At 53.3% G+C, this 26,792-nt stretch overlaps 1 protein-coding gene across 2 annotated transcripts in view; it reads right to left on the bottom strand.

Annotated features, from left to right (window-relative positions):
- Window positions 1-6,958: 6,958 nt before the first annotated feature.
- Window positions 6,959-26,792, bottom strand: part of PTPRN2 (protein tyrosine phosphatase receptor type N2) — a 427,823-nt gene continuing 407,989 nt past the window's right edge. For both annotated transcript variants that reach the window (XM_033098764.1, XM_033098765.1), the window contains 4 exons: window positions 22,543-22,596; window positions 20,444-20,508; window positions 12,397-12,470; window positions 6,959-8,457 (listed from right to left, as the gene is read on the bottom strand). In XM_033098764.1, the coding sequence (XP_032954655.1) occupies window positions 8,386-8,457; window positions 12,397-12,470; window positions 20,444-20,508; window positions 22,543-22,596 (265 nt within the window). In that variant the 3' untranslated portion in view covers window positions 6,959-8,385. The remainder of the gene's footprint in view (window positions 8,458-12,396; window positions 12,471-20,443; window positions 20,509-22,542; window positions 22,597-26,792) is intronic.

Here is a 26,792-nt window from a genome sequence, read left to right as displayed (position 1 = left end):
TTACAAACACCTGTCTTGCTCCCAACGTTCCCATTCTGGTGAATGCCACTGAGACAGAGACTGGGACAATCCCCTCTGCCCTCACGGGGACCCCGGCCAGCAGGGCAGCTGGGGAACCATGGGCCAGTGTCCTGGGGTGCACTGGGCGAGGTCGGCAATGACGGGAGGCGCCTGTCACCACCGCCCCAGCCCGCAGGTCCTCCCACCCCACGGAGGGACCGCCCCACCATCATCACCAGAAAGAATGACGGAGGAAAAGAACTTTATTTCAAACGCACAGCGTCTTTATCTCAGAATGATGGAGAAGCGGGTTAGGTGAGAATTGCATCTGTCACCCCCACAGCAGCGTGTCTGCTGAGCGGTGGCTGGGTCAGGGCACAGCAGTAGAGCAGTGACGGGATAACCTAAAACTCCTTCCAGAACGCGGTACGTGTCTGAAGTTTGATCCCTTCTTTCTTTTTACTGAGGGAATGACGGATGTTTTGTTTTCAGAATCCAGCGATTATTTTCATGAACAGCCACAGGTCACATTCCACTCAGGGTCACATGGAGACAGCAGTAGCTGGTCACAGCTGTGGGAGATGGTGTCCTCTGCAGGCTATGTCCGTGGGGTCTCCACACGGTGTCACCCCTGCTCGGAGGCACTGGGCCGTGGAGAGAAGGCCTCTGACAGGTCTTTGTCGTCCCTGTTTCTTCCTGGCGTCTCCCCCGTGGCACACGGGCAGCACGCCCTCTTCACCATCGGAACGTCACTCACATCTGGAGGATGTCATGGGTTTAAAAATAGCCCCCGGAACAAGGGGTACTGACCCAGCAGCCAGTATCCCGGCGGTCCTCTCCCTTCTCGGAACATGGCTGCTGGGTAACGGCCTCCCTTCTGCAGCGCATCCCAGTAGTCCAAACACAAGGACAAAAGCTCAGGAAATGTGTGTTTTTTCATGAAGATGAAGTGGCCACAGCCTGCTCCCGACATTGCTCACCTATCTGTGGGTGTGCAATCCAGCCTCGGGCTTCGCTTCCCTTCTGGGTCTCCGCTGGGAGGACAGAGTGCCGTCTGGCCGCTGACTTTGAAGTTGGTGACGGCTGAGGCCAGGCGGGCGAGGTGGTGGCCACAGGAGGAGGCGTGAGGGACGGGCGGAGTGTGTGCTGGCTGTGTGATCACTGACGCTTTTCCTGTGGAGAAAGGCTTTGCTCAGCGTGTAGGTGTGGGCGCTGTGACAGAACAGGTGGGGCTGTCGGAGCTCAGACGCGGCCCGAGGGTGGCAGCACCTTTGCACCTGGTTCAGGACGCCCGAGTGGGCTGCAGGCAGAGCCAGCACGCGTCTGCTGCTGACACACCTGAAACTGGGGCCGAGCCGCTGGGCTCCTGTCTCGACAGGCACATGGGCGGATCCTGTGAGCACCGCAAACATGAAACCAGACTGCCGGTGCTCCTGGGACTAACCGAGCTGCAGATGCGAAGTCACGTGCTGGCGGCGCTGGCCCGAGTGTCAGGCCAGGAGGGGCACCCCACGTCTTCTGGTCTGCGGTCTTTCCCCAGAGTCCCCTGGACTGGGCCGGCAAGGAGCCGCTTGTGCCACCCAGCAGGGAAGTGGGGCTTGGGCTCCTGCATGGCCCCCGCCTCCCTCTGCCCTTCTCTGTTGCCCCTCGGCGGGCGGGTGGGCGCCGTGTGTCACAGTCGCTCTGAACGGGCTCTGTCACGCCGGGCGGTCCACCCACCCCCGATGTCCTATTGCTCACGCTCCTTAAGAGGAAGAGCTCAGCCCCGCCTGGCAGGACCGCGCACTTCTCCATGGAAATGGCCCCTCCTGGTCGCCCTCTGGCTCCCGTATCCTGGGGACACCTGTTGGAGAGCCGAGGTTCCATCCCCTGGTTTTCACATGTTCAGCATGTTCCTGATTTACTCTTTGCCTCTCTTTCGATTTTTCAAATTGTTTTATTTTGGACATGTTCTTATAAACTGTGTCTGTTTTTTTCTAAACTCCAATTTAAGATTCTGCTTTAACTGATAAGTTCAACTGCTGCCGATGAGCCAGTGGCCTCCTGCTTCAGGGTCTCCTGGGGACACAGGGATGCAGGGTGTCCGCTGCCCACGTTGGCTAGGGCTCCAGACCCGCCCATTATGTGCCAGGCTCCCGGCAAGCGCCAGAGAGAGGCCATGTACCTGCCACTGAAAAGTGCCCCCCCACGCGCCGTGACAGCACCCTCATCAGGCTGACATCAGAGCACACCTGCTCAGGTGCGTTTTCTGTATAGCTGACGGTGGGCGGCGTGGCCAGGACGACTGCGTTACTATTTTGCATGTCTGAATGTCCCTCTGGATGAGATTTAAAAGGCAAATGTAATCTATACATTGTTACAAACTTGGCAATGTTAGTTTTTTTCTCCCTCTTTTTATTTTTAAAATTTTTTATTGGGGAATATTGGGGGACAGTGTGTTTCTCCAGGGCCCATCAACTCCAAGTCAAGTCATTGTCTAGTTGTGGAGGGCGCAGCTCAGCTCCAAGTCCAGTGGCCGTTTTCAATCTTCAGTTGCAGCGGGCGCAGCCCACCATCTCATGCGGGAATTGAACTGGCAACCTGTGGTTGAGAGCCTGCGCTCTGACCTACTGAGCCATCCAGCCGCCCCTGGTTTTCTTCTCTTTATCTCAGTACAGTTATGTGTTTCTCAGCTTGGCACTGGGGGGTGGGGGAGATAAAGCAACGGGGGGCAGGCCAGTTCTGTGCACCCTTTAGCCGATGTGGTGAGTGGGTGAGATTGTGACGGAGGCACATGGTCAGTGGCAACACCATCCCTGAACCGCCGTGACCTGAGCAAGGCCACATTTCTGTGTGACGGACAGACAGCTTTAGCGAGCGTCGTACAGGCCGTCCGTCCTAGGACGCACCAGCCATGTCGTGCTCTGATTTCTTCCTCTGATGTGGTGACTCTGTCTCCAAGTCACTCAGTGTCTGGGCCAAGGGTCTGTCAGTAGGTGACAGTGGTCTGTGCAGGGCCAGGCTGGTCGCAGCACTTGTTTGGGGTGGTGTGTGTATATTTTTCAAGACACGCTTCCTCTGCATTAAAATAACAGCCTAATTGATTTTAATATTCGCCTGACTGTGCGTCTGAGTCAGCTGGAGGACGGCTCACGGAGGGCCGTGCTAACAGGCTGCGTGTGGACTCGCAGGCTGCCTCTCGCAGGAGCTGGGGGGCTTGGTCTCAATCCTCTGCAACCAGAGAGCCGGCGGGGGCGGCGGGTCACTCCGGCGACCTCTAGACTGCTTCACGCGCCGGTGACATTGCAATCCCTCCTCATGCTATTCCTCCCATGTGATTGTCAGCTGCCCCATCAGCATTTATTATGCAAAATGGAATCTTCTGGAAGCGTGAAGAATGAAGTAATTTTGTATGCAGACAGAGCTCTCGTGAGTATACTGATTACGTACATGTTCATATATTCACTTATCATGAGTGACAGTATGAGATTTTGGGGTCAGATCGGTCAATCTGTGGGAGACACTGATGAAAACGATGAACTAAATGCCAGAATGCATCCCAGTGCGTCTTGGGATGGCGTGTGCGTGATGTCAGCATCCTGCCAGCTGTATTAACGGCCGTGTGTGACTTGGAGTCGTGAGCATGGACTTTCACGGTGACTCTTGCTTGTTTAGTGACGAACGGCATAATGACCTTTTACACCTCCTGACTGTCGGAGCCCCTGGACTTCCTCACACAAGTCCAGTCAGCGGCTGACGATTCCTCCCCGTGTGGGCTGCTGCTCGGGCCTCTGTCCTTGGGCCCTCATCCCAAGGGCCATGCAGGTGGGGCTGAGCACGGGTGGAGGGTCCTGGAAGGGTGCGTTTCCTCCCGGGTCCTGGGCTCAGAAGGGGCCTCAGAGTGGTTCCGAGCCGTGGGACGCAGTGGGAGGTGGACGTCCATTGCATTCTCGGCTGGGGGGGCCCATGGCTGCCCAACAACACAACCGAAGTTGGTGTAGTTCAGGCACAGCTTGTCTGGACTCTGTGAGGAACCCAGGGCCCCACCCGTGTAAGACAAACACCAGGCTGGGTGAGGCTGAGCCAGGGCTCTGGAGACACAGCCCTGTCCCCGCATGTGCCGTGCCGTGGTGGGAAGTGGGAAGGTGACTCAGGCGTTCCCCACCTCAAGGGGGCAACCGCCTAAGCACATACAGGTTTTGCAAATCAAATCCAACCTTTTGCAAATCAAATTTTTCCTTTTGCAGATCAAATTTTTCCACAAAAATGTTTTCTTAATCTTTGTAATAAAAATATATCCAATGTTGTTAAAATTAAACATTTTATTACATGTATTTAATAATAAACATAAAATACTTATTTAACATTAGAAATACTTATTTACTTATAGCTTCATTTATAACAGTTCTCTTGTCACTGCTTGTGGTAATTTCATATACATATGCATAAAACATAATCTGTAGGAGTAATAGTTGCAAAAGAATGATTAATGACATCTACTAACTGTTCATGGTTTGATGGATCAACCAAAGTATTTCTTGTGCAGAACTTAATTTTTGAAAAATGAAGGCGCGATGGAAACTTAATACACCAGCTCATGTGACCGTGCCAACGGTTGGAGGACGAAATGTTTCCCTAATTGCAGCAATAAACATTCAGGGAATGGTGTGGCGTGAAGTGTGGCACATACTATGGTTACTTCAAATATTTTTTGTGAATTTCTTCAGAGTTTATTGCAGAAAATGGATGAAGATAATCTGGAGGAATTACATTGTTTTGGACAATGTAAGCCTCCACCAAACCCAGGAAGTACGTGACCTTGTTGGTCAGACAAGACACACTTTACTATTTCTACCACCATACACTCCAATGATGAACCCCACTGAAGAAGCGTTCTCAAAAATTAAGTTCTGCACAAAAAAGATTTTGGCTGATCCATCAAACCATGGATAATAATAGATGTTATTAATCATTCAGTTGCAACCATTACTCCTATAGATTGTCATAATTATTTTATGAATCTGTATATGAAATTACCACGAGCCAGTGGCAGGAGAGCTGTTATAAATGAAGCTATAAGTAATAAGCATTTCTGATGTTAAATAAGTATTTTGTTTTTATTATTGAACACATGCAATGTTTAATTTCAACAATAACATAATATTGGATTTATTTGTTTATTTTTGTTTTTTTAAAGATTTTATTGGGGAAGGGGAACAGGACTTTATTGGGAAACAGTGTGTACTTCCAGGCCTTTTTCCCAAGTCAAGTCATTGTCCTTTCAATCTTAGCTGTGGAGGGCGCAGCTCAGCTCCAGGTCCAGTTGCCGTTGCTAGTTGCAGGGGACGGAGCCACCATCCCTTGCGGGACTCGAGGAATTGAACCGGCAACCTTGTGGTTGAGAGCCCACTGGCCCATGTGGGAATCGAACCGGCAGCCTTTGGAGTTAGGAGCATGGAGCTCTAACCGCCTGAGCCACTGGGCCGGCCCTGGATTTATTTTTATTACAGACTGAGAAAACACTTTTGTGGAAAAACTTTGATCTCCTAAAGGGTGAATTTGATCTGCAAAAGAGTGAGTTGGATTTGCAAAGAGGTGAATTTTGAAGTGCAAAACCTGTAGCAGCATCAGTCGTACATAATGTCACTGTCCTCCCCTGATTTGCTAAAACCTAATTCCTTATCACACCCGAAGTTCTGATGCGACTGCCGGCTCTGCGCCCCCTGCCAGCAGCCAGCCCTCGGGGGAGTCCTGGCCTTGGCAGTGAGGGGCCTGTCTGCTGCTGTGCACGTCGCACAATGAGTGGAAGCAGTCCTGTGTGTCTGCGTTTTCAGAGCTGGTTGTTACGCTCTTCCCAGCACAGCACAGCCTGGGGACTGGCCCCCGTCTTGTGGGGTTCAGCACTGACCATCCGCCCTCACTGACCCCAGCCCCGTCCCATCTTTTGTGGTTTTTTTTTTTGTTGAAGATTTTATTGGGGAAGGGGAAGGGGACTTTATTGGGGAACAGTGTGTACTTCCAGGGCTTTTTCCAAGTCAAGTTGTTGTCGTTTCAATCTTAGTTGTGGAGGGTGCAGCTCAGCTCCAGGTCCAGTTGCCGTTGTTAGTTGCAGGGGACACAGCCCACCATCCCTTGCGGGAGTTGAGGAATTGAACTGGCAACCTTGTGGTTGGGAGCCCGTGCTCCAACCAACTGAGCCACCCGGGAGCTCAGCGGCAGCTCACTGACTTCAGTCTAGTTGTGGAGGGCGCAGCTCGCTGACTCATGTGGGACTCGGACGGCAGCCTCGTTGTTCAGAGCTCACACTAACCGACCGAGCCACCTGTCCGCTCCCCCGTCTTTCTTTAGAGCCGGGCTGTGTGCTACAAAGTGTTCACAGCTCACTTTGTCTGGTGTCCCCACGTTTTCATGGGAGGGGACTCTGCCTGCTGCCGTACGCAAATCCCAATGTGTATTTGTCACGAGAAGCGTCACCTGTCACGGGCAAGGCTCCAGAGAGAAGCAAGTCAGGTAGGAGAGACTAAGGGGGCTGAGCCCCCCAGACGGAACCCAGGTCGGGCGGTGGGTTTCCTACAGAACGAACACCAGTGTTTGGACAAACACCAAGCCCGCAGGTCAGTGGGTGCTGTTCGGGAATTATCTAGTTTTGTGAGAGCGACTCCCCCGACCTCCCCCACTCCTGAAACAGCTCGTCCAGGATGAGCGGTCACCACATCACACCCCAGTCCTTTTGGTCAGGGTTTGAAACGTCCCGGTGTGGAGGCCTGTCACTGAGTGGCCGGGTCCGAGGCTTGCTGGGACAGCCCGTTTCTCAGGAGGAGGTGGTGCCCTCGTCTACACCTGAGCGTTGGGGACAGGGACACCCGGGCAGGCAGACACTGGCAGTGCTCGCGCACTCTCAGCCACGTCAATGCCCACGCTTTCAGGAGACGAACGTACGGTAGGAAAAACTGCTCTCGCACCCCAAATAAAGACCATGCAGATGTGAAATGGGAAATTTAATCTGGCACAATTAAATATATTTACGTATTTCACTCGGCAGGATTGCTTCTGAAACATAAGAAGTTAGAAGTGACAGTAGTGTAGCTTCCTATATTCAGATAAATTAGTTTCTATCAGTTAGTTAGAGTACAGATGAAGAGAAACAACTTTGGCAAAAATTATAGCGATTAAAGCAGACATACAAGATAATACCGTTAGAGACACAAAAGTATTTGGCACCCGCCCCCATTCAGCCACTTTCCCTCTCCTCGTGGTTTTGGGATGTGACGTTTTTATTTAAGGTGGAAAGAATGGTGTAATACGGCATGTCCGTCTGTGCCCAACCCTGAAACGAAACCTGCATCACAGAGCTGCCTTCTTAGATGTGGTCGTGCTGCGTTTAATGAAATGACTCCCCGGTGTCGGGGTGTGGAGTAAACCTGACGCCCGGTGTCACTTTGGCACAATCCAAACCACCTCTAGCTGTCGTGTCTGTTTGATGTCAGACAAGTGGCCCACCTGTGACCAGAGGCCTGACTCCCCGGGAGGAGGCCCGGCTGGCACTGCATTGCCCCTGTTCCTCGCCTTCTCTGGATGCCAGCAGGGCCCAGGACGTCCCCGAGAGGGAACACGGGCGAATGACGGGAGCACGTCCATGCCTGTGTTTGTTCTCCCTGATTTTGGTTATCCTGCAGGAAAGTGTTCATCTGGTTTTGCAAAGTGTGAGTCAGTTTCTACAGTCACAAAACTGTCTTGAGGGTGGGGCTCACCTAAAACCTTGCCAAAGTGACGTCACCTGGGGTGGCTGGCCTCGGAAGCAGGCACTCGGGTGGGACAAGTCTTGCCCCCGGGAGACCCCCTGACCATCCTTGGGGGGGCTGTCACCAGCGCTTGTGGGCACAGGAACAGAACAGAAATGCTGTGATGATATTCTTAGGATTTGCCCCAAAGTCGCAAAATGACAGCAGTTCTGTCCCTGTAACTCCCAGACAAGCCAGTGAACTCTCCCGGCCAGGAACCGTCTTAAAGACAAATGGCAGGTGTGCTCTGTCCACTGGTGGCCCTCGGCCAGCCTCCCCGGCCCCGCCCGCCCCGCCGACCGACCCACCTGCAGGAGCTCACGGATTACAAGCTGAGGCATGAAATGGGCCAGTATTAACACGACACTGTTTGCAGTGGAGAACGAACATGTGGGCTTTAAGGAAAACTACATTTTTTTCAAGAAAGGGCAAATAGGGAACTGGTTGCCCCCGGAATTGGATCTCCGCACAAACCTCTCTCATTATAATTTGGTTAAACAAAAATACACATTTTAACTGCTAAGCTGTAGTGGCTACAGGATTTGAAGGACGCGTCACTAGGCAGTCACACGAGAAGACACATGACGCCGTATCGCTGTCGCCAGCAGCATCCGCGGGCGGTGGCTCACTGGGGGAGGGCCTGGAGGATGGCATTCACCTCCTCGGCCACTGCTGTCAGCGCAAACTCGAACTGCTCCTGGAGGACAAGAAAGGGAGGCCATGAGTGACAGCTTCCTGTATATCCCTGCCCTGAGTTTCGAAAAAGACCGGTGGCCGATGTCTGTGGGAGGACAGGGCACTGGGACACCCAGAATGTGCCCCAGGGGAAGCAGCCAGTAGGACGCAGGTGGGGACGGCTGGGGAGGCACCCGTGCCATGCCTGCCTCCCCGATGCCACGGCAGTGAGGGCGCGCACAGCTCCCGCCACCCAGCAGTCACAGTGACGAGCACGCGGGCCCTTCCTCTCCTCAGAAGAGGCAGGGGACCACCGCTGTGGAAACCAGTGCAGTCTGCAGCCCAGGCCCGCTTTACTGTACGTGCCAGACGCGTCCTTCCCCACGGCACGTCCTGACCTCAGCTGCGTGTGTGCCATCGTGCGCCCACTATACGCATGCATACGGGGCGGGACGCAGCACGCTTCCTGGCAGGTGGGAGTGACGTCAGGACTGTCCCCTCCTCTAAAAGACCAGGGCTCAGCACACAAAGGACAAAGCCTGTCTCTCTCGTGGGTGGAACGGCCACTTCCCTGCACGTGTCAGTTGCACACAACAACCTATAAACTGCATCAGGAACTCTGAAGTAGGTGACCAGGCACGTCTGTGTGTCCAGCGAAGTCACAGCAAAGAACCGACCGTGCACTGTCACCTCGTTCAGAGTTTTTGATCAAGGAAAGCCCTACCGACGGCTTAAGGACTTGATAAACCAGGTAATACATGTGGCAGCTGCCAACCCCAAAAGGATTCATTTCCACTTTAAATGCCCAGCATATATCATATAAAATGGCTTGAATTAAAGCGACAGAAAGTCACCGTAATGCACTGCTCCCTTTAGGACAGAACACCGCTGCCCCTTAGCACCCGCCTGGCCCCACGGAAGACATTGCTGGGGTCACGGCCCCCTGAGGAAGCGTTAGAAACTACCCTCAGAGCTGTTACCGGGCAGAGTGGAGAGCGTGCCCGACGCTGAGCAGGGCAAGTGCGGGGCTCGTCCACGGTGCCGTCTCCACCAGGTCACGTGGAGGGGCTGTCGCCACAAACATCGCGGATGCTGGAAACCGCCTCCTGTCGCCGTTTGCTCATGCCGCCGGGGGATCCAGGCTCACGGCATGAACAGCCACGCCGGACGGGCCACTGCTTCCCCGAGTGGTGCCTGGCAGTGGGCATGCTGAGGTGTCCTGATGACTTGAAAATGCCCAAGAACAAAGGGGGACTGCGTGGGACCCCATTGCCCGTGCCACGTGCCTGTTTATGCCTCTGACACACTGGAATCCGATCCTCGTCTCCAAAAGGAAAACCGACAGCGCGAGCAGGTACTGAGGGGGTGAGGCCTCCACACGGGACCGGTGGTTTCACAGAAGGAGCTGGTGGGACAGCCATGCTCTCACCACGTGAGGTGACAAGGGCAGGACACAGGCTCGCACTGTCTTCATCATCATCACCGGGACGCTCTGTTCACAGGTCAGGACAGTGGTGGGAGTGTGGGACACGGGACAGCAGGTGGCCCTTAAGTTGCTCCAGTGTTGATCGTGTGGCCCCAGGCAGACAGGTCAGCTGTGACGGCAGGGGCTTCACTGCCTGGGCTCTGCCAGCCTGGGGAGGCGGCCTGATAGCGCCGGCTGGAGGGACGGGGGGTGTCCTGTGATGACGGACCTTTGCGGGAGAGACACGTGCTCCGCAGGTGTCCACGATGTGCTGGGGGCTTGTCAGTCGCCCAGCTCCTCCATCGCGTGTCGGCTGGGGGCAGCTCCTCACCATGTCACAGGCGGGGACCATGAGCAGACACACATTGCAGTGGTGGCACCTTACCCAACACGGCTGGATCGGACCCCCAGGAATCGGGATGGAATCTGGTGTCCCAGCTGGGAGGTTCCCAGCATCTGAAGTCCTTTGTTTCAGGAAATCATTAAAGTAACAGCCACAGTGAAGCGATGTGCAAGGAAAGTGTGGCTGGGGCACAGGCAGCTGTCACTGCTGCTCAGCACGAAGGGGCAGCTGGCGCCACGAGGAGCTGACCGTCCAGGGGCAGCGAGCCGACATGCTGGGCCACCTCCCAGGGGTCTGGTCCGTCCACTGGGGCAGACCTTCCACGGGCACGGGCCCTGGGCCAGCATCACATCCTCTCCCGATGGCTCCCACCACAACAAAGCATAAATGGGTGTGACCAGGGTCAAGTTTCTGCCCAGGAAACCGCTCATTTCCCAGGAAAAGAACCCGCCAGCGGCAGCTCTGGCGGACACAAGGTGACCCGAGCGCCCAGCTGTCCTCAGAGGGGACATACAGCGTCCACACCCAGCTGCACCCACCACAGAATGTCAGGTGTGCCTTAGCATGACACTGTCCACAAAACCACACCGGAAGGCCAGTCTCTACATACACCCTGGTCCCACTAGAGCTGTGACCACGGTGTGACTGGCGTGGGGGAAATACGGGTGCAGTGTGATCGGTCCTTACTGAGTTAGCGCACAGGCATCGGGCTGATTCCTGTCCTGGTCCCTGCACTATGACCACGTGACGTGTAACTTGGGAAGCTGAAGCTTCCCAAATATACTTGGAAATTATATCTGCAAGTTTTTTGCACATTAAAATAATTTAAAAATAAAATTTCATAATTTTAAATTTGTTTTAAGAAACATACCATGTGTCTTGATTTACAAAGTACTTCCACACTAGTCACATAAGAATCCTGTGACTCTCCTGCATGTCAGGGGCCGGAACACAGCTGAGAGGCCGAGGGGCCCAGCACATGGCTACCAGTTGCATGTGTCACCCCTCTAGTCCCAGATGTCGGGGTCAAGATCAAGGAAAGAGACTCAGGCAAACGTCACTGCTGAAAGGGTGAGGCTGGAGCCCAGTTCTCGTCTCTGCCGAGAGTTGTGATCCCCTAAGAGAGGATTAAGTTCCTTTTGCCCCAGTGCCGGGGTTGAACCAGCCAAACGGCCCCCTGAAGGCAGTTTGGTAGGAATGTCCTGGTTGCGATGGGCTTTGCTCAGCCTCACCCGGCTCTTACTTCCTCATTCTCAGCATAGTGGGGGCTCCCGACACCGCTCTCCCCTCAAGCTGCTGCACTGTTTCAATTCTCCTTGTGCCAGAGACAGAAACAGAGGACCAAGGAACCACTCACACTTTATGGGGGGGGGGCGACACAGTAAGACCCCGAGAGCTGGATGGCCTGCCTGTGGCCCCAGGATTGTCACCACCAGACACCAAGCACAAACCACGGACGTTTGGGTAGCTTGATGTCACAGGGACACTTTTTACAACGAAGTCCTCGAAGACACAGAGGTAATTCTGCAGGACGTTAGGTCCTGTGGAGACCACGCAGCTCCGTGTCAGGGCCACACCGAGGAAGACGACCGTCTGCCTTTCGACTGGCAGCGACAGATGTGTGCGCTTCTGTGGTTGGACACACAGTTCTGTAAGGTTGGGCCCTTACCGTCTCCTCGTTCTAGCTCTCGTCCCCCCGAGCCCACCGGCGGTCTTGCCTTCACTCTGGCTGCACTGAACCTGGCCGGTTCAGTAAGTATGTGAGTTGTTCAGGGGAGCTCAGGGCCCTCACACACCCTGGGGACATTTCAGTGACTGTGTCCCAGTGACCACACAGCAGAGCTGTGCCTGTGGGAGCCTGAAATAGGGGGGCTGCACAGAAGCTCAGTGAGTCCAGAACCTTCCCCTGCAAGGGAGCTGGGGTCACCGCCGTCCTCTTTCTATAAATGCAGTGCCCCCGCCCCCAAATCTAGGGAATGGAAGTTCCCGACCACATGAGACCTGGCTGCATCTTTCTGTTGAAACGTTGGGGTGCAGCAGCCACCAGTCACCCTCCTGGGAAGGGGCCCGGCTGGGGCAGGTCAGGCTGGAAGCCGCCGGCGTGCCTCCTCCCCGCCCCCTGGCGGACGCCGCGCGGCGGGCGCCGGCCCTACCTTGGTCTGGACCATGCCCGGCCTCTGGTCCCGTAGGTGCTCCAGGGTGGCAGCGATGTCCAGCTCCTTAGCACCTGCAACAAACCAAACGGCTGAGGTCACTTGCGGCAGGGGCCTCGGCTCAGAGCCCGGGCCGCCCTCACCCTCAGCGGCCCGGCAGGCAGCCGCAATCTCACGGGGAAGCTAAGGCGACGACTTTCGCTTCCCCCAGGTCAGAGGCTGGGAAAAGAAACTGTCCCCAGGGGCCCACGCAGACGCCGATCAACAGCAACCCTGTCCGCAGACGCGTAAGCTTCCTTCGTGTTTGAGGCATTTTCGAGGCTTTTAAATCACAGAAAGGAGCACGTCATCTTTCATTTCAATTGCAGAGAAGTTTTTATTTAGAGAGATGAAAAGTCAGACTTAGTCATATACACCTCAGCCTTGGGGTTTAAACATAGAGTCCTCTGCCTTTTGACGCCAAGTGTTCCAAGTGTGAAGAAAAGACAGGTGCCCGGGCCCCTTGCTGGCCAGCACTTTCGCTGAGAAACCCCTCCCCTGGGCAGCGTCTGTCTTACGTTGGGGGTTCGGCTTCCGTAGAAACATTAGTGCTTGAGTTTGAAGTTTTAACCTCGTGCTTCACTCAGCCATCCTCTGGATTTCCCCTTTCGCTAGGTCCTCTTAGACCGCGAGCAGGACGGCCCCAGGCCGCAGCTCCCTCAGGTCAGAGGGGCCTGTCTGCCGCCACGGCAAGGGACACCACGTGGGGCTGGGACCCCTCACCAGGCCCCGACAGGTGCCGCCACTTCACGTACAGCCTCTGACGGCGTCACGAGAACACGACGGGGCACAACCTGTCCCCACCCCTGCTGTGAGGACACCAAGGCTCACCCGGGTGGAATGGCGTGTCTCTGGTCACATGAGCAGGTGGCCGTGCCCACTGGGCCCCGGACCACGCCAAGCAGAGGGGCCAGTCCCAACAGACGTGGGGGACAGTCCCTGACGGGCTGGCCACTCACTCCCCTTAGATGCAGAACCAGGAGGATGAGCTTGAGAACTTCTAAAGCGCCCGGAATCTTTAAAGCCCTGCGGCCTCTTGGGGTGAACGCCCACCCCACTGTCCGGGCTGCCGGCAGTGAGAAAGAAAGGTGGGCGCGGAGGGGAGGCTGGCGGGAGTGCACGCGAACGGATGTCCTAATCGCATGGGGGCAGCGCACCAGGGGTGGGGCCTGAGCTGCACCCGCTCCGGCCCGCCGTCCCCCCGGTCCCGTGTGCCGAGGATGGAGCGAGGCCGCGGGGAGGGCCTGGCTGCCCTTGCAGATGAACACGATGGGGATGGGACCCCATGCGTCCCCCCAACTCTCCAACCTTGGCCTCTTGGAACAGCCAGACGTCCCCGGGGGAGCTCAGCATTCAGGGGCCAGCGGGCAAAGCCACTCCCGCAAGAGACGGGTCAGGGTGCTGGGATTCCTGCTGGGTTCTCTGCAGGTGTGAAAAGCTTCCGGATGTCGACCGGGCCACAACGAACACAATCTTGTTTTAAAGGGCGTCTGTGACTTTAAAACAGGCTGACAGACGGATGAGTTCCTCCTGTCACCAAACGGGGGGAACTGGGGAGACAGGAAGCCACCGGGGCTGTCAGCAAGCGCCGTGAGACCTCGGCGTGGGATCCTACCTCCTCAGCTTCCTGCAGGAACAGCGGTGCTGGGCCCACGATTCTAGGAACAATTATGCACAGAAACTGGCTTCTTCAAGAAGGAGTTTGTCATAAGAAAGTCAAATCCTACGTGGAGAGGGAGGGAGACAGCTGTTTGTTTCCTCCTGGGTGACATCTCTGCCCCTCAGCCAGTACTGTCGCCGGTCCCCAGCCACCATGTGCAGCAGCTGTCCTTTACCTGCTGGAAAGGCGGCCGCTCCTGGACACACAACTGAAATCTGAGTGTGAAAAATGACACAAGTGACACAGATCAGACGACCTCACAGTGCGTGTTGGGTGAAAGCCTCACGCTGGAAACAGCAGGAAGGACAGTGCGTGCCGGATGCTCCGGAGATGCCGCCTCCTGGTCCCAGGTGGGCTCTTCCGGGACAAAAGCCGGAGCTGCCATGCTCTCCACGGCCTCCGGCAGGGTGTGGGGTCAGGAGGCTTGGTGAGGGGTGAATAGTCTGAACCAACGCAGAGCGTCCCCGTCCTGCCAAGCGGACACACTGAGGGCTTCCTGTGGGACACAGACTTAAAAAGAACGCTCTCTTTAGGTTGCTTAGGGCACTTTCTGTGTGTCCCTGAAACTGGTTTTCAAACCTCTATCAGCAGCTACCTGGTTCTGCAGGGCTGGTCTGTGGGTCGAAACCATCACTGAAGCCCTCCTCTCAGTCGCTGCAAATCACCTTCCAGGTGTTGGCTGGGCCCGTGACGCCCTTGGAGCTGTGACAGCCATAAGCAGGGACAGTAGCCTCCGTCTGTGACAGTTCACAGGGGTTGATGGTGGGCTGCCTGAGCCACGCATGACGCTTTGATAGAATCTCTTTCCTATTTTATTGCAGTGTGACACCCTTTAGACGGCTGCTTGTGAGGGAACGTGGGAAAAAGGAAGGATGGAGCCTAATGAGGTTTTCCCCAGACAAGGCATTTAAAATATCAAAAAACATTGGGGAGCTATCTCAGAAGTATACTTATCCTGAAACCGAAACCGAACAGGGGAGCAAATCAAATGAATGCTTAAAAATGTACAGCACTGAAATTAGCTATGGAATGGCTTCGTTAAGTAAAACCAACTGTGACGTGGACGGCTGCCTCCTCGCACGTCAGGATCAAGAATAATTATCTGTGTGACGCGTGCAGACGACTCCGTGCTTCAGGAGCTCACACTATGGTCCTTTATAAAAGATGGGAGTCACAGGGAGGCCGTCCTGGTTGGGACCCCAAGTGTCACTGTGATGTGGTACGTATGACACTAAGCCTGTGTTGACGGCACAGTTCCTTGGGGAGCAGGCGGTGCCCTTGGTCATGTTATCAAGGTTAACTGAAGGTAACGGGGTTTAATGAAACCCTCCAGTCCCCAGGAGGCTCCGTCTAGTGCACTGAAAATGGAATTCTCTCTCTCAAAGCCCCGTCCTGCTGGCAGCCACGTTAGGCTCCGGAGAACAGACTGGTTGGGTGCACGCTCAAGCTGAAAAGCACATCCACAGTCGAACAAGTACATCATATACAGAGAAATGCCACCTAGAAGGCAAGGCAGGAGCCGCAGCCCCAGCCATGGGCCTAGGGCAGATTGTGAGTCCGTGCAGAAGCTTCTGGTATTTTCCACTTGAGAAGCATCATGAGAAGTCAAACACTAGGGAAATGTGAGGCGCTGCGCCAAGCTGCCCTGCGGTCAGGGCTAAGTTGGGGCCTCCACGAAGCACAACAAGGGGGACCCAACCCTGCGCAGGGGCCTCCCTCTGCGACATGCAGTGGACCCACGTGTCACACTCCTACACACGGGCCCGGCCCCCAGGGCCTTGTCCAGTCCCTGCCCAGTGAGCAGTAATTACTCTCACTGTTCCTTCCTCACCCACGCAGGGGCCAGTGGGTTCCAAGTTTACACATGGGCCCAACATGTTTTTAAGACAACAGAGGTTTTTAGCTCAAGATACAAAGTATTAACCATTAAACAAAAAACTTGGATAGAACATTAGTATTAAAGTATTCAAACGATTTTTACAGTGAAAGAATCCCGTCTCTTGGAGCTGGTCCTTCCTGGCGTGCCCAGCCCCGCTCACGATGGCGACTCCATAAACCAAGCCCGCGCTACCAGCTTTTGGCCAGAAGGCTTTGCAAGCGGCAGGGTTCCCGCACAGTCTTTTCTCTGCGGTGTAAAAAAGATAGTATGTGCCACATGTGGGAGAAACGCCCCCTGTTGCATGCAATCCACCCTCTGGAAGAACGGAGGCGGTGTTTGCTCCCGGCTGCCACGGAATGGAACGACGGAACACAGGTCAGGGTTATGAATCTGAGGGCACGTGTGGGATCGTCCACGACCCCGGAGTGAGCCTGGGCCCCTCACGCGCGGCCAGTGGGACTGTACCTTTTCATTCACTGAAGTTGCCACGAGGGGCTCGTTGAACAGTGTAGCCCTGGGGGGTGCTGGCTTTAGAAAGTTCAAGGGGCCGTAAAACATTACTGGACAAAGGTGTTTCGATAGCATTATACACAGTGGATGACGGTCGTGCTTCACAAGCAGAGTGAGGGGCGGCCCTGCTCAGCCAGGCCGGCTGACCTCCCTGCTGGGTAAGCCCTCGGTGCCCAATGCGACTCTCCTGTCTGCTACTTCGACCTGCTGTTAAGAGTTAACGTCTCTTGTAAGAAAACAAGAAAATCTTCATGACTCAGGTTTAGCAACATTTCTTGGATATGACAATAAAAGTACAGGCAGAAAAAGGAAAAATAGATAAACTGGGCATCATGAAAATTAAATTGTGCACCAAAGCACACAACTACTAGGGCAAGAGTGTGAAAATGCTTCCACCAAAAGGCAGGCACTGCCCGCAGAGCACATGTCAGATAAGGGCTTCAATTCAGAACATATAAGGACTCCTACAACCCAACAAGAACAGCCCGATTAAAAAGTGAGCCAACAACTTGAATAGAAAATTCTCTCAAGAAAATATCCAAATGGCCAAAAAACACGTGAAAAAACATCTCCAGTCCTTAGGAAAATGCAAATCAAAACCACAATGAGATACCACCTCACACCTGTTAGGACGGCTGCCTTCAAAAACACCCCAAACAGCCCAGGAAATGACAAGCGCTGGGGGGCGTGGAGACACCAGCCCGCTGCGCACCACCGGTGGGCGTGTACGTGGTGCAGCCGGGAGGTGACGGTGTGACGGGCCCTCAGAAAGTCCAGCGTGGAGTCAGCGGCGGGCCAGCGGTTCCTCATGTGGGTCTGTGCCCAGGAAATGCATGTGTGCGGCGTCTCTCCTGTGGCTGGCCGCCCGCAGGGGCTGGGTCAGCACACTGTGGCGTGGCCAGGACGCAGCCTCGCTCAGCCTGAACGTGGGCGGACCTGGAGGACGCCGCTCAGGGAAGTGAGCCAGTCACAAAGGACAAGTGCTGTGTGACCACTCGTACGAGGGACTTGCATTGTCTGTCACAGAGACAGGAAGTGGACAGGATTCCACACATCCCCACACAGGAGCTGCTCCCTGACACACCAGGGGACAGGAAAACGGGGCACAGATCAGGCTGCTGAGACAGGAGTGGGGAGCTGGACAGATGGCCACATGGACCGCACATCAGTCCCCACGCGGCTGGGTCACTCAGAACCCATGGCCAGCCACCTGCCCACAGCGGATGGCTCAGGCCACAGAGTGACACTCCAGTCCTGGGCCCCCACCAACAAAAGAAACCGCCCCTCAAACACACTGGGGCTTTGAATACCAACAGCAGCTGGGGGGCTGGGGGCCTGGCCGCACGGACCGCAATGCCAACTTGGGGTGACCCACAAACACAGTCTTGGGGAAGCTCCCCCGTTCATTCCTTTAAAAAACGGTGATGAAACAGAAAAAGCAACACCCTGGGTAAACAAAAGCCACTGACAAAAATGTAAAAAGCACAACCTTGGAAAAGATCTTGGCTGCAAAACACTTATTGTTACATTTGAGCTGAGTCCTTCCATGACAGAAGGATATGCTAGCTAAACACTAATTCTGACGCAAAATATTAACTATGAGTTAGAAACACATTGCAGTAAAGAAAAAGGGAGCTACAGACTTTCACAGGTTGGAACTGATTCTCCTGCCACAAAGGGACTCTGGGCTCTCCAGCTGCGTCACTGTCAGCACAGGGCAGGGACTTAACCATTCCTGGCCGGCCCCTCACAGGCTCTAAAGCGACGCAGCCCTAATCCCCGAGGGCCTGTGTGACCGAGGGGGCTGTGGCCGCAGCTGCAAATGTGCTTGGGGTCTGGTGGGAGCTGGCGGCTGCAGGGGTGCCCGGGCGCAGGAAGGCTCTGCAGAGGCTTTGGTCCCGCGCAATTCACTTTTTTTAAGAGAAGGAAATGGGAAGAAAGGTTTGGTGTCCAGGCCTGGGGCCTTTGATCATCTGAAAACACAGGGTCTGCAGCAGGCCTCCAGCTTCTCAGGCCAGACAAAGGCGGCCAGACGAGCCTGCGCCAGAACAAAACCCCGGGCAGGCGGCCACTCAGTGTGGCGGCCTGGGAAAGGCACCTTGCCGGTTAGGAGGGGACACCCTGCCCTTTGATCTCAGCCGAGACCAAGCCTGGCCTCAGATCAGCGCCCCCCTTCGCTCCCTAGCAGCGGGGAGCAGGTCAAGAACAGGAGGAGAGGTGACCAGTCTCAGGAAAGGCCTGGGGCTGCCCTCTTGGGCCCCCTCCACGAGGCTGGGCTGGGCCGGCATGCTTGGACGCTGGCCCACTCGTCCTATAGAATCTGATTGCACGGTGCCCCAGGGCTGCTGGGGGACAATTGTCAGCCCCACCCTGGGGGACCTTCTCCATGATGGCTTCTCTGTGAAGTGGACCTGAGCCACTTAAAGTCCAGGTTCCACCCTGGGTGGATGCCAGGCAGACCCCACAAACACGGAGAGAACGTCGCAGACCTCTCCTTCCCTCAGAACAGCCAGGTTCCCAGAAACCACGTGTGCCCAGGGCCTTACAAACACAAGATGGTCTGGATCCTCCGGAAGTGCTTGGTGTAACGGAAGGGAGACGTTACATGCTTGGCGGACGGAGAAGGGAAGGCGGGTGACAAGGGAAGAAACACAAATTCCATCGTGAGCTCCGAGCTCCCATAACTGCAAGTTTGCCAATGACAAGGCATATTTGAGGAGACACAGTGGCATTAAAGGACAGGGAACAAATAACGTCTGACCTGAAAAGGTTCCGATTAAGTCATGGCCTACAACCAGGAAGTGCTATTGAAAGCAGTACCACAGCGTTTGCACTCGTCTGGTTGTAGCCTCATCAGCAGCACTTAGCGAACTCAGGGGCCTGAAGTCACTTCTGATGGTGACAAACCAATTTCATTCACTCCCAGCGGACACCCAGCCAGGTAGGCTGGTAACCGCTTGTAGGGCGTTCGGTAGTTTATCCAAGCTGTCTCGTCCTTACATTTGAAACAATGGGCTCAAGACATGTTCTACTTTTCTCTTTAACAACAAGAAAATGGAGTTAGGAAAATACCTGTGTCAGAGTCGCTGGCATTTATGTGAAAATGTATAGAAACTCAATCCTGTAATCACTACCAACTCCCATTGCTGGGCAAAGGATGAAGAATGGGACATTCTGGAAGGTGGAAGCGTCTGCAGAACGAACACGTGTGTGCGTGAGTGCGCATGTACATGCATGTGTTAAGATAGAGAACGGCTCACTCATGGGTAAAAGGGCCCATGAGCTGTCACCCATCTCAGAGTTTCTTTCCCAAGTTGCACGGGACACTGACAGGTGTCACAAGAAGATGGGGTCTTTCAGGTAAGCGGGGGACACGCTAGGTCACAGAATCTAGACGCATCTCCCTACTGCAGGGCCCCTCACGGGGTGACGCCAGAGGCGTGTCCACTGGCAGCCTTCCCAGGGTGGCCACGGAGCACCTGGTCTCTGAGGAGCCCAGGCCTGGAGACCACGTCCACGCCGCAGAGCCGCCCGACGAGCCCCTCCCGTAGATGGAGGAGGGGCCTGCCAAGGCTCCTGTGGGAGGAGGTGTTTCAATGCTACCAGAGGTCTCGGCACCTCTAGAGTGTCTGTAAACACAGTTTACCACGGGAAGGCTGATGCAAATGCCTTCCGCGATGTTCTGAACACCCCACACAGGCCGGCGAGGGCGCCTGACGTGCGTCCAGGGTTAGCAAGAGTGCACTCAGCATCTACCGTGCGCCAGGCCTGGTGTCCACACCGCCGGATGCTGGTAACAAAGGCAGCACCTCAGGAATCACCGTGCTGGCTGCAAACAGCTTTCATGTGACTCGGAAACCCACCGGCTCGTTCTCCGAGGCCTCTGAGGGCATGACACCAGGTTGCCATAGCAACGCCCTCCCGCTCCGAGCCCAGCAAGGCGGCCGCCCCAGCCTCACCTTTGGCTATCTTGTTGAGAACCATGTCGATCAGGACGTAGGTGCCGCTCCTGCCTGCGCCGTCGCTGTCAACAGAAGGAGAGAGATGAAAATGCCGCCATTACCGTAACCCCACGCCGGCAAAGCCAGCGACAGCTCAGGTCCTTCTGTGTTTGAGTTGGGCTCGTGAGGGGGAGCAGGGCTGCGAATGTGAGAGAAGGGGGAACGTGGGTGAGGAAGAGTGGGGGCGGGAGGCAGGGGAGGAGGAAGAATGAAGACACGGTGGCTGTCAGAGTCCACGCCCTGGTATTCAGTGTCCACACCGAGCTGCGTGAGGCCCACGTGGCCTCGCACAGGGGACGGAGGGCGCTGGGCGTCCGAGCAGGCGGGTGGCTCCCCCCCAGACAGCCCGGCCCTGCTCTCAGCAGCACGGGGCACACGTCACTCGGTCCTTAGCGTCTCTTTAATCTCCTCACCCCCGGCTATCACTGGAATATTTACCATCTGGGTGGAATTGTAAAAAGGTTCTGAATTGTGCCTCAACAATAGCAAATGAAAGAAAATAATTCCTTTCCTGGGGAAAGGAGCCTCAGCCCATCCTGTCTCTGTAAGCACGTGTGACCATGTCGTCCCACACAGCTGTGTCCCCGAGAGGTGGCTGTTCTCCCCACGAGCAGCTTCAAACAGACGCTTTACATTTAGACTCCTAGCAAAACCAATTGTGACTAAGAAAAAAAGAAATGTTTCCATTTCCAGACTTGAGGAATTGTGTGACTAAACGACAAATCCCATGCTTTCAGGCTCTGGTAGGAATGGTGGCCAGTAACCCCGAGAAACCACTGCTGAGACTGCAGGGTCGGTCTTTCTGGAGTCAAGGATCACTGTGTTTGACTCTAACGTGTTTTCTCAAACAAAGGGTTGAAGAAAGCTGAATTGGAAAGATCAACATTCATACGTTATACTTTTGTACACGTCACCTTCACTGCGTGGAGACACAGCAGAGTTGGTCCTGCATCTAATCCTCACTGTGTGACCAGGGACCACTGGTGCCTTTCCTGTCGCTGGGCTGTCCCTCTTCTCTCCTGTGCATTCACTTCTCTTCCTACAACCATTTCAAGATCGACTATAAAATCTTCCATCTAGCTGCAGCTCCTCTGGGTGCATTTGTGTGTTAAAGTTATTCTACTCTACGTTTTGAGGGAACCAAACCTTCTACTCTCTTCCTCTTCTCATACGCTGACACGGAAACACAGACACACACACCCATACACACAGAAACACAGAGATATATACACAGACACACACCTAGACACAGACACATATATATTCACATACACACACAGAGAAACACAGGCACAGAGTCACACACAGAGACACATGTATACATGCAACACACACACACACACTCACTTCTTGATTGAACCTGACAAGCGTGGTGTTTGATCTTTGGAGATGTGTCTCTCCTTTATCCTAGACAGAAAGGAACATTCTACAAGGTAGTTCTAGACAATGGAGTGTGGTTCTTTAGCAGAAACAGTTAATGTAAAGCCAGGAGAAGACGGAGTGAGTTTTCTGTGAGTGGCTCTGTTCTGGCTGGTGTGGGTGTGACCTAACTGAGGGGATGAGCCCTGAATTTTCACCCAAAGGCCCAGACTCACATCGTAAACTGGAGGTGGCCCCACTTTGTGTAATCACAGCTTTTGTCTCTGTTCAAAATGTCCCCAAGTGTTTCTCATCATCTGAGCGTGTTTCCAAACCTCAGCTGAGTGAATTGGTGGCTGAGACAGACACACAGACCAAAAATGTCGTCTCAAAGTTTTTGTGCAGTGGCACCATGTAAGGTGGCAGACACGAGCATTTGGAAACGGATCGTAGCACCCTGCACAGTGGCTTCCGGGAAGGACACACAGAACGTGCAGGTTGGACCAGCACACTGACATAAACACATGACTTCATTTAGCTCAATGGCATAGAAAATTCAGCTTATAGCTTTGGTTTCCACTGAAAGTACTGGTTAGTTATAGTTATTAAGCCACTAGAAAGTTCAACTTCTGGATTTAATTGTAGTTTGTTTTTTGAGGTACAAACACTTCTTAATCCATGTTAAAAGTTGTACTTGCCTGCAATGAACAATTATTGGACAAGAACGGCCCCTGTAGCACTTGTTTACTTTTCTGAAATAAAAAGAGATACAGAAATTACGGTTATGTACTACATCTTCTCTACTATGTTATCCAAAATCACCAATAAGCCAAAGCATGTAAATCATATCTTGGACATCAATTTGCAATAGCCTGTTTTGACAAAGAAAATAAAAATTACACACATTTTCAGAGATTTATTTCTTTTTCAATGCAAGTTATTAAACAGAGCTTTCCAAAGAATTCTTATACTTTTTCCCTTTGCAGGTGTGAGCTGGAGGTGTTGGGTCAGCTGGTCCCCTGGCCCCTTCTCTGTTTCTTGTTCCTACAGTTAATTTCACCTTTTTTGTTATTGTTGTGATACGAGTGTCTGGATTCTTCACTGAAATGTTTGAATTTCACAGTGTGTGCTCAAAATTTCGTATGGTCTAGCTGTCGTCTTGAAATGTAATATTATTATATTGTTTCAAACCAGCATCTTCAAGATACTTTTGACCCGTCTGTTTTGTAAAGTGTCTAAATTATGGAGAAACCTCAGACGAGTCTTTCCACTTTTATAAATTTGAGTATGTTTAAAAACAATTTCATTGTGCAGATTTTAGATCAAAATTCATGAAAATTAACAAGAAGCATAGATTAAGAGTTTGTAACCAAGCCCTAAATCCAAACACAGGCTGATTTGAAACTCACTGTAGAATGAAGTCAGTGAAACAAGTATACGTGTTCACAAAGTACATCGAAATTCTCAGTAAAATGTTTCTGAATAAAGAAAATCAAAGACAGAATCTTGGTTTATTGGAAGGAAAAATATATGAGGCGGATGTGTTCTAAAATGAACTGTGTGAACTTGTACAATAGAAGCCATGAGGTGAAAGTTAAAAAAGAATGACAGTACAGAGAAATCTTTTTCCTTGTAACAGAAATGGGGAAATGTCACATTTCTTTGCACAGGCTTGCCTGCTCAGCACGGAAATAGCTGCAAGTGAAAATTCAGTCAATGGCTCCTTTGCTCCCAGCCCTGTGAGCCGTGAGTCCCGGGGCTGGGAGCTGACTCAGTTCATGGCGTAAGTTCAGTCAGCGTCGTGCAGCTGAGCCTCAGTGTCACTGTGTTGTCATACTTCCTCTGTGGGGTGAACAGAACGAGGCACTGCTGAGTGAGGCCTACAGCCCCCTGACCAGCGTGAGGGGTGCAGGAGCCCAGGCAAGACGCAGCCCTCAGCCGGGCCACGCTCCCAGCCCGCTCAGGGCAGTACAGGACCTGGCTGCTGTCCTCTGAAAACTCGCATTGAAAGACCCCCCCGCAAGGTGTCTTTAAAATGAGAATACCCCACAAAACAGTCACGGGGATGTGAAATGAGGAATATAATCAATAACATAAAGACTGCGTAGGGTGCCAATGGGCAGTGGCCTTCCCAGGGGGTCACCTCATAATTACATAAATGCCCAACCGCTGCACTGTGCACCTGAAACTAATGTAAAATAAAAAAATAAATTACATGTATATAAATTTGTTTAAAATCATTAAAAAATGAGAAGACCCAGAAACATGGGTCAAACACGCTGCCCAGTGTCCCCAAGGCCACGTCACCATTTCAGCTGGAGCCTTTTCTTGCCCTTTGTGTGCACTGCAATGGTAAGTTTGGGGGGGAAGGCAGAGAAAGTCAAAGTAAACTCATTAAAATCAATGGTACATGTGAGCTCCACTGCCTCCCAAAGTTCTTGGCCCTTTGAGAGTAAAGCCGATACGAAAGCAGATCCACTCATTTCTCCCCAAACTTCCCATGACTCAGGCTGTAAAGGCAACGTGAGCTTTGACGCTGACGAAACAGGCACCAGACCTCAAGGACGTACCTTGAGTGTGGGCATGTGAACCCCAGCAGCTCAAACACGGCCGTGTGTACGTGTGTGTATGTGTGTATGTGCATGTTTGTGCGTGTATGTGCACATGAGCATGTGCACGTGTGTATGCACACGTGTGTATGTGCATAAGTGTACTGTGTGCATGTGTGTATCTGCATTGTGGGCATACACGGTGCTCACGTGCAGAATCGAGCAAGCTGACCTGCCCAACCAGAGCTAGGGTGGCACTGTTTTTACAGCCTTTCAGTTTCAAACAAGACTTTACTGGGAGTTTCTCAGTCTGAGGCTTTTAAACGTGGGCCAGCTCAGCTCTGCCCCTCCAACGTCCTGCTACAGTCCACACCTGGCTGTCCAGCCTGTTTGTAAAGACTCAACTCAGCTTCTGCACGTTCAGTCACTGGCCAAGTGCCAGCATAGAAAAAGAACATTAAAAATACACATGACCACAGGCCTGGCTTTCGGCTGCACTGGCTTTAGAAAACACGACTGTAGGAGCCAGTGAGCAGCCGGAAGAGACCGTTACAGCTGCTGAGCTGTTCTGCAAAGCGCAGTAAGAACAGGCCCCTGGCTATGTGGGCAGCTCGCTTCTCCACCCCTGCTGCTCCCGTGTGCGTGTGTCCATAGATTTCAGTTCTGTTTTCTGCAGCGTGTTCTGACTGGCCGCCTGGCAGCTGCTAGGACGGCTTTGCTGTGGTTTTAATATCCACGCCAGCCCACCCCGCGCTGACCCTATTTACAAACAGCCACGAGACGCGCAGTGCCAGTGCAGGACGCTGCTGTGGTTTAGCATTTATTCACAGAGAATCATGTGCTTGTGTTATTACAGCATGAAACACCAAAGCAGGAAGGCAGAAGCACCACAGTCCACAAAAGCGCTCATCTGGTCGACCCACGATAGAGAAGCATGTTATTCGCAGACGGGCGACAGATACACAGCCGCCTTATTTTACGCTATCAGAACAAATCATCAGGAAGCAAAAGGTCGTAAACATTAAGAAAAACGGATATTATGTATAAGTCCACAGGAGGAATCCACTGAGAAAGAATGATTAGTAATACAAACCAACCCATGGGTCACTGAGTGAGAAGCGACCGCCATGCGACCACCAGCAAGCAAAGGTCAGAGGTTGTTAGAGGCTCAGAAAAGGGGCTTCCCACACTGTCCCTGCAGTACAGTCACAGTTTCCAACGATCACTTTTGTGACTATGCAACTGGGCTCATATTACTAGCTGCAACGTCACAAAAATGACACTGGCCACCGCTAATTAGCTGGCAAAGTAAGGGTTTGCCCATGTTACAGTGAGCAGGAGCGTGGGTGTCATTGCCACAGCAAGAGTGAGCATCAGAGACAGACAGAGTTCTTCTAAAGCAGAGCCCTCACGTGGGTGCTACTTGTATCCTAGCTGAGCAGCTTCTCTTTAGAGTGTAAATGCGTTCCCTCTGGGCTCCAGATACTCCTAGATCCGCTCTGGCTGCCTGTGCCTGCGAGGGTGAAGGCTGTACTACGGCCAAGGCCCACGGAAGGCAGACGAGGACTCGGCTGCACTGGAGCCACCAGTGTCTCCAGAACCACTGTCCCCTCCCCGGTTGCTGAAACTGGGCTGCCATTGTACTAGTTTACACAGAAAACCACAAAGCAGAAATCCGTGTCTCAGCATGATGCCCTCTGGGAACGTGACCATTCACACCGATCGTCCAGTCATTAGTGAGAGGCCACCTGGCCTAAACCGCTGGGTAGTGACAAACGAGGCCGGCCAGATAAGCTTTCAATTCTAACGAGACTTTAAAGCTGTGTCTGGGGCTTCGTGTTGCTTTTAACTGAACAGAAACCTTCTTAAGTCCTATCTGCTAAGACTCTAGACAAAGGGGATTTGCAGAATCCAATCGTTCTTCAGGAAGAATCGTAAGCATGGGTCGGTTACGGAGCATAAATTCCATGCATGGATGCGTTGGAGAAACAGGCCCACGAGCACACACGGACAAACACGCCAGATGAGCGTAAAGACGGGATTAGGGTAACCGCCATCTTTGTAGCCACATCCATCTTGCCAGGAACGGCTAATTTTTGAAGACTATCACAGGAAATGTGCCCCAGGTAAGATTTTTAGATAGCATGTCTTTAGAAATAAATTTCTATTAAGAAAATATAGGTGATGGCCAGGAAACGAGGATGGATTGAGAAGGAAGAGTGTGCGGCCACTGTTGGAGGGTGTGTTTGGGATTCGATGCGTCCTCTGCCTCTTGAGGAGAGGACGTGGGTGTGGACATGGTCACGCAGTGTGTCTGTGGATGTGACACCAAATGCATGTCTCCCCTTGCGCTCTTTCACATGCTACTGGGTCCAAAGAACTACGCCAATAAGTGGACT

The sequence above is a fragment of the Rhinolophus ferrumequinum genome, chromosome 26 (genome assembly GCF_004115265.2).
Source record: "Rhinolophus ferrumequinum isolate MPI-CBG mRhiFer1 chromosome 26, mRhiFer1_v1.p, whole genome shotgun sequence".
NCBI classification, from domain to species: Eukaryota; Metazoa; Chordata; class Mammalia; order Chiroptera; family Rhinolophidae; genus Rhinolophus; species Rhinolophus ferrumequinum.
The sequence above is the reverse complement of the archived record's forward strand: the minus strand, read 5'-3'. Positions and strand labels throughout refer to the sequence as shown.